This window comes from Tachysurus vachellii, chromosome 18 (genome assembly GCF_030014155.1).
Source record: "Tachysurus vachellii isolate PV-2020 chromosome 18, HZAU_Pvac_v1, whole genome shotgun sequence".
In the NCBI taxonomy this organism is placed as follows: domain Eukaryota; kingdom Metazoa; phylum Chordata; class Actinopteri; order Siluriformes; family Bagridae; genus Tachysurus; species Tachysurus vachellii.
In genome coordinates, this window is record NC_083477.1 from 13240384 (window position 1) to 13259018 (window position 18635).

The following is an 18635-nucleotide window of genomic DNA, read 5'->3' on the forward strand; positions in this document are numbered from 1 at the left end:
TGGCGGTTTTAAGATTATTGTGCAGCTACAACTACGACTACAACTACGACTACATACATACTACTACTACGACTCTACATTTTTTTTTTGTTTTTACCTTAAACATTATTTGACTAAAGTTGAATGTAATAATGAGTGTATAACACAAAACCCTGTCTTACTTGTATATATTTTGCATAAAAGAAGCTACGAATTGAACAAGTGTAGATAAAAAAACATGTTTAGTTATCACAGAGCACTAGAACAGATATCCTCTAAGAGGAAAGATTAGAGGAAATACCAGTGTAGGAGTTTGACCCCTACTATTACGTGCATGCCTTATCCCAGGCTTACAGACAGGAAAGCATGTAGCTCTAGTGCTGAGATTGACCCTTATGTAAGGTGTGGCCTTCTACTCTAAGGTGTGGCTTGTAACAGAACAAACAATTGTGTATACCGGTTTGGCAGCACTGAGAAGGGTGTATGACAGTTTCAGTCTGTATTTTGCCTCTCAGAGGAGACAGGAAACTTCAACAGTTATAGTGAAAAATAGGAACATGGCAGAAACCATTTCACAGGAAAAAATCCCAGCCAGCATTGTTCAGCCTGGAGACATGGAGAGGGTCCTACCAGATAGCAAAGAAGTCTCAAATGTTGAAGTCAACAACAAAGAAGCTGTAAAGAGTACATCTCAACTGTCTGGTGATCCAGAGCCAGAGGAGGTAATGTGTGATTCATGTATTGAGAAACCTCTCAAGGCGTCCAAATCCTGCCTGACCTGCATGGTGTCCTACTGTGAGGAGCACCTGAGGCCTCATCTAGAGAACAGCAAATTCCAGAGACATAAGTTAGTGGAGCCTCAGCTGGACATGGAGCAGCGCACATGTGAACATCACCAGCTGGAACTGCAGATGTACTGTATGAAGGACAACTGCTGTATTTGTCCACAATGCGAGGCAGAAGGACACCAAGGGCACAATGTCACACCAGTAGATGAGGCACGCAAACATATCGAGGTATGAAATTAAAAGCTATTAACGGTCTTCTTTCATTTTCTACTTAGCAACAAGATTTTACTCTTATTGTCCAGGCCAACTGTTTTGCTTATTTTTAAAACATATTTGTAGAATGCTTTTATATCAGCACCACCCTTTGTAGTTTGTAGAAGTTTGTATATTTGTAAAATCTCTCAAAAAAATTTGTAAAATCTGTTTTTTGTTAGAAGTTAATTGTGATATTAATAGTTTTGTTTTTCTTCCAGCATATTGTGTTTTCTTTAATGTGAGAACACAATAGTGAATGCTAAAGGTGTGTGTGTGTGTGTGTGTGTGTGTGTGTGTGTGTGTGTGTGTGTGTGTGTGTCCATCTGAAGGGCGAGCTACAACAAAAACACAAAGAAATGCAGAAGACTTTAACAGCTGCTGAACAGGCCATTAACAGGCTACAAAACAACTCCACATCCATTGCAGTGAGTTTTTATGAATTTATCCAGCAGTTTACTAATTTATTTGTTTCTCTTTTCATACACATGCTGATGATCTTCTGTGCATTAATTAGGATACAGATACAGTACAGTGTACGTGAGGCACTGGGACAATTTACAATGCAAACTGAGCATAAATATATGAGTGGCTGTATTGCATTTTTTGTGTCAGTTTTTTTTTTCACCTATAACATACTATAACTTTAAACATATTTCATTCTACCAGTATGGAAATGTTTTATTTGCTTTTTAATCAGTCTGCAAAGACCAAAAGGTGCAAATATTCACTGATGCTCAAGAAGACAAATACAATACAGAAGAATCAGGGGCTGTAAACTTTTGAGCACGATGATCAATAAAAATTCTTAGAATTTTTTCTTCTAAGAAACATGTAAATATCTTACAGTATGTCGCTTCTGAAGGGCAGTGCTAAATAAAAATAAGATCTGTAAACAAAGTCAATTCACATAATGAATCATGTTGTCTGCTTGTGCATCAGTGATGTTTGACCCTTTTGTACAGTAATGGTTGTTTACGAGTCCTTCGGTTGTCCTCAATGTGAAAACATGGATCTCAACTTCATATATTTGCTGATGCAAAGTGGTCAAATAAGCAGAAGATTCTGAATTTATACAGGAATTTAAACAGTATACAGGACAAGCAAGGAAACTGGTTCATTTGTGTAAATCCACTTATTATTTAATCTTGTGGACTTTATGTAAACGTCTGTTAAGTAAAACAGCTTATTCAGGGTAGAACTATCTAAGCTAAATTAATTAACAAAATGTTTGGACATTTTGGAAATATATAAGTTCAATGTTTTGCACATTTGGAAATATATATAAACTTTTGACCTCAGCTGTATCATGCTTTTTTAATGAACTCTTTTAATGTGATCAGACCTCAGTACTTGGGGTTCAGGCTGAAATTGAGAAGCAGTTCTCAATCCTTCAAAGCGCGATTGATGATGCCCAAAAGAAAGCTTTAGACCTTCTGGATGGGGAACACAAGCAGGCCCTGAGTCAGGCAGAGAGTATCCATAGCCACCTGAAGCAGAAGATGCTTGAACTGAAGAAGACCACAGCTCAAGTGGAGCGATTTTCCAAGAATAAGAATCATGTCGATTTTTTACAGGTAAGACTGTGAACCGCTTTGCCCATCAATAGTGTCCTAAAATATTCAGTTTTAAACAATGAATCAAAATTAACAAGGTTGGTTATTAGTAATAAAAATCCTTAAATAGTACACCAGCGATCTAAAATCTTTCCCCATTCACAGAAGGTGAGTAGGACAGAACAAATGTTTAACTTAAATGTGCAACCTATTCTGCAGGATTACTCAGAGTGGAAAAAGGACTCTGTGGATGTGTGCTTACCCGGTATTTACATCAGCCTCATAGACCGACTAACCACTTTTAGTCACATTGTTAAAGAATCAACACAGGCCTTGTGTGATCTGCTGCTGTCAACCTACCATGTTCAACTCAATGAACTTTGTAAAAGTGGTAAGTGCAAAAGAGATAGACTTTCATACAGTCATGCATGCATTTTCCTCTTAATGACACCTGTATTTGAAACAGACACACTGGGCATTAAGACGTTGGTACAACCGAGTTCGCCAATCAAGCGGCAAGCGTTCGCCCCTGAGCCTGTGGATAGAGATGACTTTCTTAAATGTACGTTTGTTTCTCGGTTATTTTCCATTTTACCAAATTATATATGTTTATCTAAAACAGTAAACTATGTATATACTTAAGAGCTTGAAGCTAGACCAGATGAAGAGTATCTATTTAAATTTCACCTGCTAATGTTAATATAAACTTGAAGCTAGATAGAAATTTCTCATTAGAATTAAATGTAGTAGCTGCTCCCACTGATTCACAATCTCATTAAAAAAATTATAGATCATGACATAATTCTCAATAAAACAATTCTAAGTAATGACATAATTCTCAATAAAATAATTTTAAGTAATGGCATAATTCTCAATAAAATAATTCTAGGTAATGACATAATTTTCAATAAAATTATTCTAGGTGATGACATAATGTTCTTGGTCTGAATAAACATGAATCTGAATTCATGAATGCTGTTTTTTTTGGCAAGAGTGAAGCACACTGATTAACTATTTCATTGATTTTATTATATCATACTCATGTACAGATGCCACCAACCTGAGTTTCAATCCTGACACCACACACAAGTTCCTGAGACTCACCGAAGACAACAGAAAAGCCAGCAACACCACACCCTGGCAACACAATTACCCTGACATGCCCGAGCGGTTTGAGCACTGGCGACAGGTGATGACATCAGAGAGCCTTTATATGGGCCGCCATTACTTTGAGGTCGATCTGAGCGGAGAGGGCACTTACATGGGCCTCACATACAAAAGCATTGATCGCAAAGGTCAAGAAAGCAGCAGCTGTATCACAGGCAATGACTTTTCATGGAGCATTGGACGAGAAAGCCATGGCTTCTCAGCTTGGCATTCTGGTGTAGAAACCTCTCTAGAAGTAGAGACTTTCCAAAGGATTGGATGCTACATAGACTATGAAAAGGGTCTGCTGGCCTATTATGGTATAGCTAAGACAATGAAACTTCTTATGACATATACTGTTAGCTTCCGGGAGCCGTTATATCTTGTCTTCTGGCTCTCCAAGAAGGACAATACAGTTGTTCTAGTTAAGCCAGGATCAAGTTGAGACTTACAATGATAAACTATTTCAAATGATTTTGAATTAGTGCTACAATGTTGTGAATGATACATCCAGAGATGAAACATATAGAGATGTATTTATTTTTAAACTTTATTTCATGTGATTTATTTTAAAATCTTAATAAACATTCAATTTTTCTTGCCATAACATGACTGTGACAAACAATGTTATTAAACGTTTTTATCGCTTAAGTGTTATTTTTAATCATGAAATGATTTTGAAAGGCTTACAGTGTTTTTTTCCGTCAACCAAAATGTGAGGTGTAAATTAATGAATTCTTTGAAAAGTGACAGGAATGCAGTTACCATTTAATCAGCATCAAGCATTAAAATCAGTTTCATCATACACAGGATTCACAAAGTGCACACCTGAATGAGTTAAGGTGATACCATTCAGACTGTCAGTTCCATACAACCCAGGGATCTCTGGAAAAGTGCTTTGCTTCTCAAACATAGGGTTGTCAAATCCATGGTCTAAAGGCCCACCCAGGTCACCAATCTCACTATCCTTCCTCCAGCGACTCAACGAAGGTAAATTTGGAATTGTGAGCATGCCCCGACGATGGAGAACTACAAACAGAGCCAAGAAAGCCATCAAAGCCAGAATACCCAGGATAACCCCAGCTACCGCGCCTCCACTTATGCCACCACTTGGTGCTGAAGACACACGAATCTCTGCACTGTCTATGCCTAGGTGAGAACCTTGGGCATTAATATCTCTTATTATATCTTGAGCAAGGGCCTCAGCCAGCTTTCCAGAATGTGGACCAGTATTTTCATCCAGGAGAACCACCTGGATCTCTTGAGAGATTTTATAAGGAATGAGTCGCATCAGTCTCTGAGTTTTTGAGACTTTTGACATTCCCATCTTTATAGATTTATACTTAGACAAGCTGAGGAAGAGGTGCTGCACTCGTTGGTGGTAGGATTCAATGTTAAAGCTGTCAGAGAAATAAATAGTCACAATGGCACCACATACACCACAGCAATGTCCCAATGGGTTCAAAGGTATCTTGCAGTCGAGGTGTGGACACTTGACATATGAGCAGATCCGGTAATGGTTGGCTGAATTTCCACACTCACATCCAGTGATATCATTGCAGGCTGATCCGCTAACTCTGACTGATGAAGATCCGTGAAACTGCAATTTGCCCAGATGGGAACTAGCGTACTGTGAGAAGTCAGAGCTTTCACTGAACTTCTTTCCCAGCACTGACACACTCTTCACAGGAACGCTGTTCTCATGTGCCGATACATCCACACGGAATGATGATCGATCCCGAAACAATACATCATCATGCTGGCAAGGTACCATCTCTTCATGGACAAAGAAGAGATATGGCCCGCTCTGAAGGTGATCTAATGACGAAGCAGCTTTCCACATAGCTGGATCAAACCACTTCAGAGAATCCGGGTCTTTGAAATAGGTAGTTCCACCTGCACCACAGCTAGGATCCTGACCTTCTCTAATAGAAAAAACAGCTCCTGAAGCTAGAATAAATTCTCCATCCACAGGCAGACTCATTCCAGAAAGTGTATGAGCTTCCTCCACATACACAGCAACTTTACCAGAGGCTGAAAATATCACTTGGTCACTTCCACAGGGTACAGAACCTTTGTCCCAGTTTGTCGCATTTTCAAAGTTGGTGTCTGGTATCCACTGCTTGTACACTGCACATGCAGAAGCAAGCATAGCAAGCAAAATAAACACGACTTGTCTGTTTGCCATCATGAGAGGGTATGAAATCAGATGTAAGAGCAAAATATGGACCTTTGGCCTTTCAGTAAACTATGTGACTATCACATGAAACACTAAAACTTGTTAATGAGAATTCCTGACAGCAGCTCAGCCAGTCAAATATTTACCATAGTTAAAATACCAGACACAATTCTTGAGACCATCTTGTTTTTGTTTAGCCCAAAACATAGAACCCTTTGCTCTAGAAAATTCATGTAACACTTAATTATTTACAAGAGTTAACAGAGTTAATTATTAGGAAACATATAATACAATGTTAATGTGCGTAATGTGTACAGCTCTGACAGTGTAGCAAAATGGAATGGTCAGAATATAAATGAGAAAAAAAAAACGTAATTAATATAAAGTAAACGCTCTTATTTAATATTTGAATAGCTGTAAGAATAACACTTGAAAAGACTGCAGACTTAGTTGAGCTTAGGAAACTTTTAAAATACTTTTAGCAACACCTTTAGTGAGCTTAACCAATTTTGAAATGGTGTATATTTGGATTAAGAGATATCTAGAGCCAATTTTGTGCATTAGAATGGATATATGGCTCATACCAAAGAGAAGCATAGCATTTGGCATGGGGTTGGACATTTTGGGCACAGCACAATGTTTACTGCTCTTGACAGCCTAAAAATGAGTCTAGCAAAATGGAATGTAAATAGATGTAAATAAATAAATAAATTAAACAAGCAAACAAACAAACAAACAAATAAAAGCCCTTTGGTTCTAATAAATAGCATGGATATTATTATACACAATAAACTCATGAGATAAATATTTAAATAGATAAATAATATTATATTTGTGAAATAAATACGCCAATGATAACTCAATACAAGCTCACTGAAACTTAACAGCTGGTTAATTAGTTTAACTTAACACCAAAAATTAGTTTGGTGTTAATAATAAAATGGCTCTATGTAACCATTCTTTCATGAAACAATAATGTCTTTAGATTTAAACACCTCTCTAAAATACTATTAAGTGGTTACAAATTATTTTCTGTTTAGTTCATTTGTTTTCGATATTTTATCTATTAACTATATAACTATTATAATAATAGTTATATATATTAAGTTGCTTTTTATAAATTCATATACATTCCTTAAAGGCGGTCTTCGGTATCCATAGAAACAGGTTGTGTGCCAAATTAGCACGTTACCGGATATGACATGTGCACTACATAGTGCACTATGGATTTGGTATTATACCAAGGTCTAGTACCCTAGATGCACGTGTAGAGGGAGTAAAAGAGCCATTTAGGATTCAGCCATCTTCCTATCGAAGCTCAGGGGTCCTTCTGGCAGATTGTTAGCTACCTTTGTTTACATACACGTCACCAGGAAGTGGAACAAACTTCGAAATGTTAAGACAGGTGAAGATGTTCTATATTATTATTATTATTATTATTATTATTATTATTATTATTATTATTATTATTATTATTGCCTATGTTGATGAAGGTTTTATGGTTCACCGGAATGTTGTTCACTAACTAATAATTCTGGAGTTAACAGGATTCTCAGGGTGATGTTCCACTTTTTGACGAGGATGAGAACGTACACTACAGAAGCAAGTCCAAAATCCAGTGAGTTCTTTCCTTTTGTTTTGTTTTAACAAATAATTTTACCCTCCTCGCACAGTCTTGTCTGTAACTTTCAGATCTCGGTATATTTCTTGTTTTTTTTTTGCATACTTCAGATTATTATTTATACTTTTAAACCTTTTTTTTTTGTCTCTCTCTTAGACATCCTTTGGCCACTTTCTTCCACCTTTTCTTCCGTGTAAGTGCTATCTTGGTCTATCTGTTGTGTGAACTCATCAGCAGTAGCTTCATTGCCTGCATGGTCACCATCATTCTCCTGCTGTCATGTGACTTTTGGACCGTAAAGGTAAGGCTTTCAGTGTCTTTCTGTCTGCAATAACAATCAGTAACATCTGAGCATCTGGTAGTTTTTCTGTTTTCTTGATCAATCTGATGGCACATCAGATCATGTTTTTGCATGAGCCAGTCTGACGTATGACTCCAGGACTAAATCGCAGAGATGGGGGACTCGAGTCATATGACTTGACTCGAGTCAGACTTAAGTTGCATATTTGAGACTTGCTTGACAAATATTAAAAAAAGATCAACTTGACTTTGACTTGACATTCATGGCTTGAGACTTGACTAGGACTTGAGTTAAACGACTCAGAGATGGGGGGCACGACTTGACTCGAGTCAGACTTAAGACGCACATTTGAGACTTGAGACTTGCTTGACAAATATTTAAAAAAGACTCGACTTGACTTTGACTTGACATTCATGACTTGAGACTTTACTTGTGACTTGCACATGTGTGACTTACTCCCACTTCTGCTAAATCGACTACGTATTGTTTTAAACTCAAAGATATTCTCTATTTTAGAATGTTTAGATAAGAGTCCCGATCACAGTCACATTACTGTTGTGATATCAAGCTGTATTATTTTAGGCACTGACCACTGCATACAGAAAAGATATTTTGGAGATGCTCAGACCTGACCTGGTCATCTAGTCATCACAATATGGCCGTTGTAACAGTCGCTGATATCCTTACGCTTGCCCATTTTTCCTGTTTCCAACACTATGATGCGTTGTCAGTAAATGACCACAGAATATCTGTTGATTCTTAACTAACCCAGAAATGATATGGATTGTTTAGAAACGTAATGCTGCTGCACCTGTAGCACTCATAACAGCAGCATAATCCTTGTCATCCGTGCAGCATCACACAACCAATCCAAATAATATCTCTATATTATTAATAAGATCACGGATGTACTGTGTAGATGAGGGCTGAGAGATATACAGGTCATAGCAACATATGGATTCCAAATGAGTTAACAAGTGCACCTAAACAATGCCGTTTGCACAGATCGCTTTGCCATTTGCTAACATGAATGTGGTCATTAAGGTTACATTGTTCTCAGTGTATTTCAGCCAAAAGTTCCTCATCTGTTTTAATGAATTGATTCAGAGACTACTGGAGGTGAAAACAGTACCATTTTCTAATGTGCAGTTGTTTCAAATTTCCAAGAGTGAAGATTAGATAAATTTTAGCTGAACCTAGCAATTCAGTGCATGATATCATTGTCTCACAGCAGGAAAGCAGAAATTCTTCATTCTGCTGGAACGATTGTGCTCAATAAAACAGTTAAACAGTCTCCTTTTAGTTTCTCTAATGAACAACTGGTAACAATTTCCCATTTATCTATGGACATGTTTTGCATTTCTGCATTCAGAATGTGACCGGGCGTCTGCTGGTGGGCCTGAGGTGGTGGAATCAAGTGGATGAGAATGGGAAGAGCCACTGGGTGTTCGAGTCTCGAAAGGTCAGTTGATGAACACTACTACATTTTTAGGGACAGTAAATTGTGAACTTTGTCATTTGCAACCTTTACTTTGTAATAGCAATGAAATGGCTAACAGCCGTCCAGTGTGCTTGCAATATAACATAAGTAACACATAGGAAAAGACTGACACTTCCTTTTCTCTTTTAGGAAACCAGCAGAAAAATTGTCTCGAGTTCAGAATCAAGGATTTTCTGGCTTGGCCTTGTTGTGTGTCCTATCTTATGGGTGTTCTTTGTGTTTTCTTCTCTATTTTCCTTTAAGATAAAGTGGCTGGTGAGTATCAGTGTCTGGTTATCAATGTCATGTTAAACAGTTTGACCGTTTAACTGAAGCCAAGGGTGTATACCAGAAGCTGAATTAATTGTCTGATGCATGTTACAGTTGAGCAGTTGATTTTTGGACAATCATCTGTTACTGCATAGAAGTTTCATATGTACATTGGTCTAGGTAACAGATCCTCTTCATCTCATGAAGTGCTTTTATTTGATTAGTTGCTTAACTTAATCAAAAGTGCTGGAGAAGAAAAATCAGCTAAATTTTTTGGACATGGTGTACTCCAGGACAAAGGTTAGGATTCTGTGTTGTAAGGGAATTAGAAACCCAATACATCCCCATTACCCTGTGTAGACATATGCACCTGTCTAAATCTCAGACTTGCTTTAAAAGGTTAATTGGAGATTCTGACATAATTATTGATGGATTCTGACAAAATGATGACTGGCAGCTTTGTAACTTCGCTTTTACTTTGCTTGTGTTCATGCAGGCGGTGGTGATTATGGGAGTTGTGTTACAGTGGGCTAACCTCTATGGGTATGTCAAGTGCAAAGTCGGGGCTGGAACCAATCTGAAAAGCATGGCAACCAACTATCTTGGCCTCCAGCTTTTTAAGCAGGTAAAGTGATTTCATCCTGAGATTTAAACTTTTCATTTATACATAAAATATTCAATCAGAGAGTTAACACAGCTGTTGTTTTCATTTCTTTTCACAGGCAATGAACAAATCACAAAGCCCCTAATGTACCTTCAAGGATTTGACACCGTTGGCGCTGCTTAATGTTCTAATTTATTTTCTTGTACTGACATTCAGTGGGAATCTCTGTTCTTGCAAAAAATATTTTTTTCTGACTTAGTGCATCTGGGCCTTTGTTTTTATTTTTAAACACTTTACGATGTTTCCGTTCCGAATACAGCTCACATTGTAAAATATAAAAAATGCAATATGTCATCAATATGTGTCAAGTTCTTAATAGAATGAATTGTTGTATATTGTGAGAGGGATGATTCTAGTTCACTTAATAATTCCATTAATGATGATACTTTTCAATTACAATGACAATAGCCATGATAATTGCAAATAAATTTCTGAAATGTGGTTGAAAATAGCAGACAAGAAAAGCACGATTAAATGAATTATGTGCAGTCAATTTTTTTTTATTTATGTTATGATGATGAAATTTAACAAGTTCAATGACTGGGGAAAATTCCCAGCATGTGGCAGATTTTCTTATCCAGAATGACCTATATTTAGCACATTTACTGTATATAACTGAGGACTTCTACTCCGTTCGACTGCACCCTGAACGTGACTCTGCCATCTGGTGTTGCTGCTTTTCAATAAACATTGATCAGATTGCCAAATCCTATGACATCTTATTTAAAATCTGTTTCATTATTAACTTAATATATTAAAATATATTGACTTCTATCCTGTTATCAGTACTTTTCACCTGTCAGTCAACCCATCAGGGTGGTACACTATGTGTCATTGTACATATTCTGTTGTGATGCTCACCAGGAAAATGCTGCTATTATATGATGCTTTTAGTTAAAGCTTTTAGTTAAAGTGTTTGAGAGCGTGCTTACAAATGTGAAACAAAAAGTCCAAAGATCAGAGGTACATGAATTCTCATTAACTTTATTACTGTGCTACAGTAATAAAGTTAATGAGAATCCATGTCCATGCCTCGAAGGGACAGAGCTGTTTTGGTGGCAAATTTGGAGCCTGTACATTATTAATGTTATTGTTGTTTGGGGTATAATTGTATTCTATTGTATAATAATTACAAAATAATGATAAACATTTAACAATTTATGATTACATAATATACTTCATCCAGTAAATACAATTCAGAGGAATATACACATGTGCAGGTTACAACACAAACTTCAAATCTGTACACATACACTTGGTAAGAGAAAATAACCAGAGTACAATCCAGAGCACAAATGTTTATTTATTAGATGATGCGGCGCTGATGGAGCACAATGGTACAGTACGAGGTTCACTTGGTAAATCTGTAAATATTTATAGACATTTATATGTCTGAGTAATTTAATAACAACTCTAAGTTAAATGTTTAAATCATAGTAAAGTTTTTGTCTTTTTTTAGGAGTAATTCTGCAAAGTTTGATGGGAAGAAACAATGGGTCAATTATAAAGTATGTCTAAGAGCAGTGATTGGTTGTGAAAATGAAATGTAGTGTAAGTGGGTCAATGTAGTGTAAGTCAAAAGCAAGTAGCAGGCCAAGCAAAATTAAAGCAAGGAAATAAAGATTCTACAAGTGAAAAGCCATATTTTGTATGACAATATCCTGACAGAATATAATATTCTTTTTTATCCAGTTACTAAAGTAAGATTTCCAGAGATTACATTACATAAATGTAACTCAAGACATGTCTTCCAGTTTTATCATAAATTACCATTCATTCACTCCCAGCCACATAAATGATCCATGCATCAATTCAAAACTGAATAAATTATTGATTTATTGACTACTTGCTTTTTTTTTACACAAAGTTTTTACCTTTCAATTTTTATATTTGCATCAGTTTATGTGTTATCAGCAGTAACAGAAATACAAGTTCATGATTGCTGTTTTACATGTCCAACTTATCACTGCTACAATCCTTGGTTATAAAGAAAGCAATTGCACATAACATGTAAATTATATCCAGAGACAAATATACATTGAAAAAGAAATTGTCCCAATATTTAGCATAGACCTGTCTTCTCATTTTCTCTATTAGCTCCATGTCCATATTATTCACGAAGCTTGAAATCTTCTGTATGGATGTTACTTCTGTCATCAGATCCACAGCGTTTGCTTTGCTGCTGTTCATTTCAGTGGCTGTTAAATGAGAAGGTACAGTATGGTGTCATTTTGTATGGAACAAAGCCAATAGTTTCAATGTCAGTTTGTAAGTTTGCAGATCTGAATAAATTAAATAACTTTAAACACTAAAATGTAGATTTACGTCATAAATATGATAATCATGTTGTCATTTTCTTAGTCTCATTTTGTCAGTCTCAGGGGGCAAAGCCCCTCATCCATTCCAACCCTAGCAGTGGTGCACATTAACATGGAAACACGTTTTTAGCAGCTTTATTTCTTATAATCCCAGACGCTTGTGTCTTACAGTTGCCTTTAATGTAATTTAGTCCAGTTTTATGTGTATAGTGCTTTTATCAATGGACAGTGTCACAAAGCAGCTTTTTCAGAACTCTATTAATTCAGGACAAAAATTATCTATTTTAATTTTATTCCTAATAACCAAGCTAGAGGTGATAGAAGTGAGAAAAAATTCCCAGGGATGTTATTAGAAAGATCTAAATAATTTTCCTTCTATAACTGTGTACCATATGGTAAAAAAAAATGCTATTTTGTAATCTAGTTATAACATGAACAAGTCTATCTTGTTAATGCTATCAACTGTTCACTGATGGAGACTTGAATGCAAATCTGTTCATGACAATTGAGTCCAAAGCCGTCGACATGGTTTCATGATTGCAAGCCTATGTATCTCTATACATAGATATATTTATTGCATTATGAACTCATTTATGCTACAGGACTACAGTCACGTGACATATGTGAATATGATGACTTTTTTTGTTGTTGTAATATTATTATTTGCTGTCAATATTATTTAGCTTAAGAACAGCCTGTGGGATCATCTTTTTAGTTGAATCACTTTATGTTCTTTTTCCTTCTTATGGTGTCCAAGTGCAGCATTGTGCTTCCTGCAGTGTAGAACCTGTAAAATGACTTCACTGTCCAATACAAAACTGATGTTCTGGCTTATAGAGCTTTTGACACATTTCTTGTTATTTTACTATGATTAGAGTGTTATGAAGAAGAAGTTATGGCCAGTGAGCTAGTATAACAGATAATAACACTGTAATTATGGGGCACTATAAAAGCCATACATTTACAGACTTTTTAAGAAATTTGATAATTTAAGATGATTTGATGGAATGTTACAGCTGCTGTGTGTGTATATATACATATATATATACTGCTGACTTTTACTGTATATACAAACACTCTCAATCCAGAATGTTCGATTTTAGCAGCAAGATAAATTATTTGTCATTTATTATTATAGCAACCATTAGTAGTAACGCTAACTGGCAACTTCATATGATTCATATGAAGCTTCATAGCACATACATGAACATAGCTTAAGGTTGTAGGATTCAAGACCAGTCTCAAAAATCTCACCTACCTTTGCCATAATTACCTGTGCTTGATTTATATTTGTATATTATTCTCACAAATAGAGTCTGAATTTTTTTGTACTTTGAAAGAATGAAGTCATCTATTTAAAGTAAAAAGCTTGTAAATTATTTGTAGGTTTTCCATTTGTCTTGAGCTAGTCTTGCTAGTCTCAGTGACGACTTAGTCTTAATTTGATCTTGATCTCACTAAGTTTTGAAGTGGGTATGTTTCTTACCATCTTGATGAACCCCATTGTCTTGTTGAGTCTTGGAGCTGCCTGATCCATTCTGCTTTTGTGACCTGCTAGCCCATACGCTACCAGTTCTTGCCAGTCGAGACAAGATCATGGACACCAACAAACTCACAACCAACACCAACAGGCAGAAGCAAAAGTGATAATCTTATGAAGACAGATAAAAAGCAAAATATGTTAAAGATCTAGAAATTGTTCGATTAACTTTCAAAATTTCAGCAAAAACAGCTTCAAAATAGTGTGATGGAATCTAATGTGTGTTCTAAGATTTCTACTCACAGATCAGAGGGCTACAGGAGCTGCCCTCAGGCAGTTGTTTGGAAAGTATAAGGAGAAACATGGCAAAGCTGAACACCAACTTGATCTTGAAAGCATTGCGTTCCCCATCCAGAGGTAAAGTGAAGCTCACTAGGTCGACTATCATAATGAGTGCAGTGGGCAGAACTAATGACACCATTGCATTAAAGGGGTTGAGGTGCAGAGTGATCTGCGTAAATAGAGATTAGTTTTTATTTGATTAAGCCACTAATTTAACTGTCCTCCAAACTCATAAACCATTTGTTATTAGTATATAACAGCTTGTATACTTGAATGTAGGTAAGGTTTCCTCCACAGAGTTGCACATCCGAAGTTTGCCATTCCCCGTCTTGACCTCCCACTGTATTTATAGTCCCAAAGTGGAAGTTCACTCCACAAGCTGCATAATCAAATACGTTATTGTCAGTACACCTGTAGACTTGTTCAAATTTAATGCTGATAGTGTTGCAGCTGTATAATATGTCATTTATTAATAAAAATTACAGTATCAGCCTGGACTGTAAATATAAATGTAAATTAATGCTCACATGAAGCATTAAAATCTCAGTGATATATGAAACTCTGGAATTTTCATGCACAACAGGCAAAATGGTGGCAAAAATAACATCCTGTGGCAGTCATGATGCGAGAGGTCTAAAGAGAAAAGCCAGACTAGCTTGAGCTGAGAGGATGCTACAATACCTCTCAACCACTGTAAGCAGAAAAGCATCTCAGAAGGTACAACATATTGAACCTTGAGGCAGATGTTAGACAATATAAAAAAAACACTTTAGGTTCTATGTTTGTCGTGCAAGAAACAAAAATGGATAACTAATTGGAAAAAATATCCTGGTCATTTTCCTCCTACAGAACTGCCATATATTGGATGTTACCATTTGCATTGCTGACACATCATTGGCTGATTAGATAATTTCCTGAATATGTACAGATGTAAAAGTGTTTCTAATAAACTGACAGACCTATACCTCATAATAAAGGAAGTTGGCTTTGACCCACATGGAGATAAAACACATCTACATGTAGGTGAACAAAAATAATTACAATTCTGATTGGCTTAACAAATTTAAAGTTTGACATAAAAAAAAGACATAATTTCTTATGGTCAGATTCTGTCTGACTCCAATCTATGCAAGATAAGGTGTTCACTACTATAGCCCATATATTAATATATAGTAGGCTAGGTTGACAAGGCATATGCTGACTGAAACCTTATCAGCTAGAGATAGTGTCATGTAATATAAGCTGGAGATAGTGTCATGTAATACAGGTGAAACCTCAGATGAGATTACAGTTTTGAAGCACTTACAGCTTTGATTCCATCCTTTGATGGCAACTATGCATGTGTCCTTAACAAAGGGAAAGGCGAAGAGGTTCATATCACACACCACAGTGATGTACATGTTTATGGCATAGTTCACAGCACCATCACGTGTCACTAATATGTCATTAGAAAGTGGTTGCACCTTTGTGTAAATGCTAGAAGCAAAAAAAAAAAAAAAAAAAAGCAGAGATTGTAGTTAGAGAATGAGACATAACCTATTTTGCACTCCATATAAAGACTCAGACAACCTCAAGCGTCCATCTTACCAAGAGAAAATATCTTGAATAAAGGAAATTAAAGGAGAATAAAGACCATTAAACATATTTCTGTACAAATATATATTTAGAGTGTAACACTGTATTTTATTCTACTGGCATATCATTATACTTCTTTCTAGAACTAAATGCTTGGGGAGGATTTATCTGTCAAAGGAATAAGACAATTATATCTAAAATTAAGCTTAATAAACTTACCTTTGTTTAAAACCATTTCCACTAAAGAAAATTTTTTTTTAAATTCTGCCTAAATTCAATCTATTTTTATTTGCTATAGTAGAATTTTATCCAGTTTTTTTTTTTTTTTAAAAAAAGCCTTTAATATAAATATCATTTCTAAATAGAATAGAATATAATTTTATATAATAAAAATGTATAAACAAGATTCTGTATCAAACAATTTTAAGAACTGTACATTAGAGTTTAATATTCAAAGGTTTTATCAGATGCACTGATTTTTTGGGCCGAACACACACAGAGAAGGAACAAACATAAAGAAAGCCAACTCACGCATTGTTCACCGTCAGATTAGGGAGCCATACATAATTATATGGAAGTAAAAGTTCAGTAAAATTGTATTGTGAATCTGTCCATGCAAGCTCTGGGTCATTCCATTCCTGTTAAAATAAAGTCCTGTTAAAGATCACTGTGTTCTTTACAGATCAAGGAAGGTATAGACATGCTTTAGAAATGGGAATGAACAGAAAGGGGTTTACCATGAAGACTTTTAGGTGACTGGAGAATTCCAAAGTTTGTAAATTCTTGCAAAGAAAAAAAAAGAGCAAAGGAAGGCAATAGTTATATTCAGTATTTTAAAGGAAGAAAATGTGCATGCATTAAAGAAATGTTAAAAATACTTACAAAAGAGAGAGTTTCATATTGGATGGTTGTGAGATTCACATTTATTAAGCAATCTGGTGTCTGTGGAGCGCTGTAGATTTCCTTTCCAATGAAATCATTAGCCAGACATCGACGTGAAAAACACTGAGTTGCGGACACGGTGTATGCTGATGCTTTATACAGTAAGCAGACAATTGCAAACACTTTAGTCACTGTTTTTGATAAAATGTGCAAACACTCGTAAACTTTATCCAAAATGTCATAAAGTATATAATGAAATCTGAAATAAATAATCTGAAATAATCTGAAATAAATCTGAAAAATAGCACTGCATAATATAAAAACATTAAAACCGACTGCTTACCAATCACAAAATAAAGGACAAGGAGAAATTTGCCAATCATCTCAGTGGACACCATAACCTTAAATAATAGCAAAAAGTATTTACTACAATTAGGCTAATTGTTTTCTTTTTATTCTTAATTAAAAACACAAAATATTTGCAGGGTACATACCAAATTGTGTGACTGATTTGATCAAGCTCTCTTAGCTCTTCAGAGTCTTTTTCCAGAAGACAAGAATTAGGCAGCAGTTAAAAAGGTATCACACATTGCTCTTCCTTGTGGATGACGTAAGCTGACCAGAACATATAACAAAAGCACCTGTAAACAAGGATAGGCCTATGATAATCATCCTATAATATGTCTCTAAACAATTAGCTCGTGTATTGTCTGGTAACCGTATTCTAGCAAATTATCTTCCGGTATTATATGAATTAAAGGCCAGCAGTGAACAGAGCAGCAATGCAAATACACAATGTATTGTCTGAAACTGACCATTATCCCTGCTGTAGACCTTACGGCTAATGGGACTGAACAATATTGTAGTTGTGAGTCATGTATTAACAGCTGGGTGCTGATTAATCTCCTGGGTTTACTTTGGATATTAGTTGGTTCTGCTGTGTACCAATACTGACATGGATATGGCTGTATCAGCAACTACTGCAAGTTATATCCCAGTATACTTCCTTACCCCAACACAGTACAAAATGTTCAAACGGCAAATTGCTGTGTAAATACAAGTTAGCAAAAGAGTGCACTTATAAAAGAACCTAGGTGACTCTGGATTTAAAGAAAACACAGTAAAGATCCATTTATGCTATTCATTTTTTTTCTGTGGCCTTACAATAGACTGTATAGCTAATGTGTTTTGAAACAGACAAAACTGTAAAACAATTTAATCTATGTTTTACTGAAATATATTAGAAGCTTTGTGCCAAAGCTAAAATACCAGACCATGCTCTGTTATTCATAATTAAAAAACATTGAAAACAGCTTAAGCTTAAGTCTAGCTAGTGATTCGGTAATTAATTTCAAGTACTTAAAAATGTAGGATAACATTTATTTATTTATTTATTTATTTATTTATTTATTTATTTATTTATTTAGCATTCATGCAATGCAATTCTGTTGCAAATACAGCTTTATTTTTTATCAGCTTTACTATTTATTTGGAAAGTGTGTAGGAACTGACATTTTGACATGTCTTGAAATACAGTTCCTTCTGTAAGTATTGGAACAGCAAGAACAGTCTTTTTTGGGGTGTTTTGCTACATGCTGAAAACGCTTGGGTTTATAAACAAAAATGACTTTGAGACATCTTTTGGTCCGATGTTGAGATTTCATTTCCTGATACTTAAAACAACCTAGAACTGACCACTTAAACTATAGCTAAACATATGACTGACAGGTGTTTATTATTGCTCAGGGGCCAATGACAATTAACTGCTATTAAATGTCTACAGTGCATTTGTTGTTAAAAGG

At 35.6% G+C, this 18635-nt stretch overlaps 4 protein-coding genes across 4 annotated transcripts; 2 read left to right on the forward strand and 2 right to left on the reverse strand.

Annotated features, from left to right (window-relative positions):
• Nucleotides 1-410: 410 nt before the first annotated feature.
• Nucleotides 411-4328, forward strand: LOC132861265 (tripartite motif-containing protein 16-like protein). The gene is made up of 6 exons (XM_060892695.1): nucleotides 411-995; nucleotides 1352-1447; nucleotides 2363-2596; nucleotides 2795-2966; nucleotides 3042-3137; nucleotides 3625-4328. Exons 1-6 carry the CDS (start codon nucleotides 537-539, stop codon nucleotides 4164-4166), a joined length of 1599 nt encoding a protein of 532 aa, XP_060748678.1. The 5' UTR covers nucleotides 411-536; the 3' UTR covers nucleotides 4167-4328.
• Nucleotides 4254-5999, reverse strand: amn (amnion associated transmembrane protein). Its single transcript, XM_060892696.1, has one exon. The coding sequence runs from the start codon at nucleotides 5910-5912 to the stop codon at nucleotides 4500-4502; it is 1413 nt and encodes a 470-aa protein (XP_060748679.1). The 5' UTR covers nucleotides 5913-5999; the 3' UTR covers nucleotides 4254-4499.
• A 1183-nt stretch (nucleotides 6000-7182) lies between these two features.
• On the forward strand, nucleotides 7183-10943 carry zgc:112148 (uncharacterized protein LOC550424 homolog). Its single transcript, XM_060892939.1, has 7 exons — nucleotides 7183-7305; nucleotides 7448-7518; nucleotides 7678-7822; nucleotides 9195-9284; nucleotides 9453-9578; nucleotides 10069-10197; nucleotides 10295-10943. The coding sequence occupies exons 1-7, from the start codon at nucleotides 7294-7296 to the stop codon at nucleotides 10319-10321; spliced, it is 600 nt and encodes a 199-aa protein (XP_060748922.1). The 5' UTR covers nucleotides 7183-7293; the 3' UTR covers nucleotides 10322-10943.
• A 1179-nt stretch (nucleotides 10944-12122) lies between these two features.
• LOC132861310 (zinc-activated ligand-gated ion channel-like) lies at nucleotides 12123-17445 on the reverse strand. The gene is made up of 10 exons (XM_060892778.1): nucleotides 17328-17445; nucleotides 17177-17234; nucleotides 16834-16985; nucleotides 16689-16733; nucleotides 16483-16589; nucleotides 15683-15852; nucleotides 14646-14755; nucleotides 14338-14545; nucleotides 14041-14205; nucleotides 12123-12434 (listed from the first exon to the last, which is right to left on the reverse strand). Exons 2-10 carry the CDS (start codon nucleotides 17229-17231, stop codon nucleotides 12184-12186), a joined length of 1263 nt encoding a protein of 420 aa, XP_060748761.1. The 5' UTR covers nucleotides 17232-17234; nucleotides 17328-17445; the 3' UTR covers nucleotides 12123-12183.
• Between the last annotated feature and the right edge of the window lie 1190 nt (nucleotides 17446-18635).

What these genes read in the sequence shown, in the direction of transcription:
- LOC132861265 (XM_060892695.1), top strand. Translation starts at nt 537, where the DNA reads ATGGCAGAAACCATTTCACAGGAAAAAATCCCAGCCAGCATTGTTCAG. An exon ending in ACAACTCCACATCCATTGCA is followed by an intron (nt 1,448 to 2,362) that starts GTGAGTTTTTAT and finishes TAATGTGATCAG; the next exon opens with ACCTCAGTACTTGGGGTTCA. An exon ending in ATCATGTCGATTTTTTACAG is followed by an intron (nt 2,597 to 2,794) that starts GTAAGACTGTGA and finishes CCTATTCTGCAG; the next exon opens with GATTACTCAGAGTGGAAAAA.
- amn (XM_060892696.1), bottom strand. Translation starts at nt 5,912, where the DNA reads ATGATGGCAAACAGACAAGTCGTGTTTATTTTGCTTGCTATGCTTGCT.
- zgc:112148 (XM_060892939.1), top strand. An exon ending in GGGTGTTCGAGTCTCGAAAG is followed by an intron (nt 9,285 to 9,452) that starts GTCAGTTGATGA and finishes TTTCTCTTTTAG; the next exon opens with GAAACCAGCAGAAAAATTGT. An exon ending in CCTTTAAGATAAAGTGGCTG is followed by an intron (nt 9,579 to 10,068) that starts GTGAGTATCAGT and finishes GTGTTCATGCAG; the next exon opens with GCGGTGGTGATTATGGGAGT.
- LOC132861310 (XM_060892778.1), bottom strand. Translation starts at nt 17,231, where the DNA reads ATGGTGTCCACTGAGATGATTGGCAAATTTCTCCTTGTCCTTTATTTT. An exon ending in TGTCCTTTATTTTGTGATTG is followed by an intron (nt 16,986 to 17,176) that starts GTAAGCAGTCGG and finishes TACTGTATAAAG; the next exon opens with CATCAGCATACACCGTGTCC. An exon ending in GAAACCTTACCTACATTCAA is followed by an intron (nt 14,546 to 14,645) that starts GTATACAAGCTG and finishes CTATTTACGCAG; the next exon opens with ATCACTCTGCACCTCAACCC.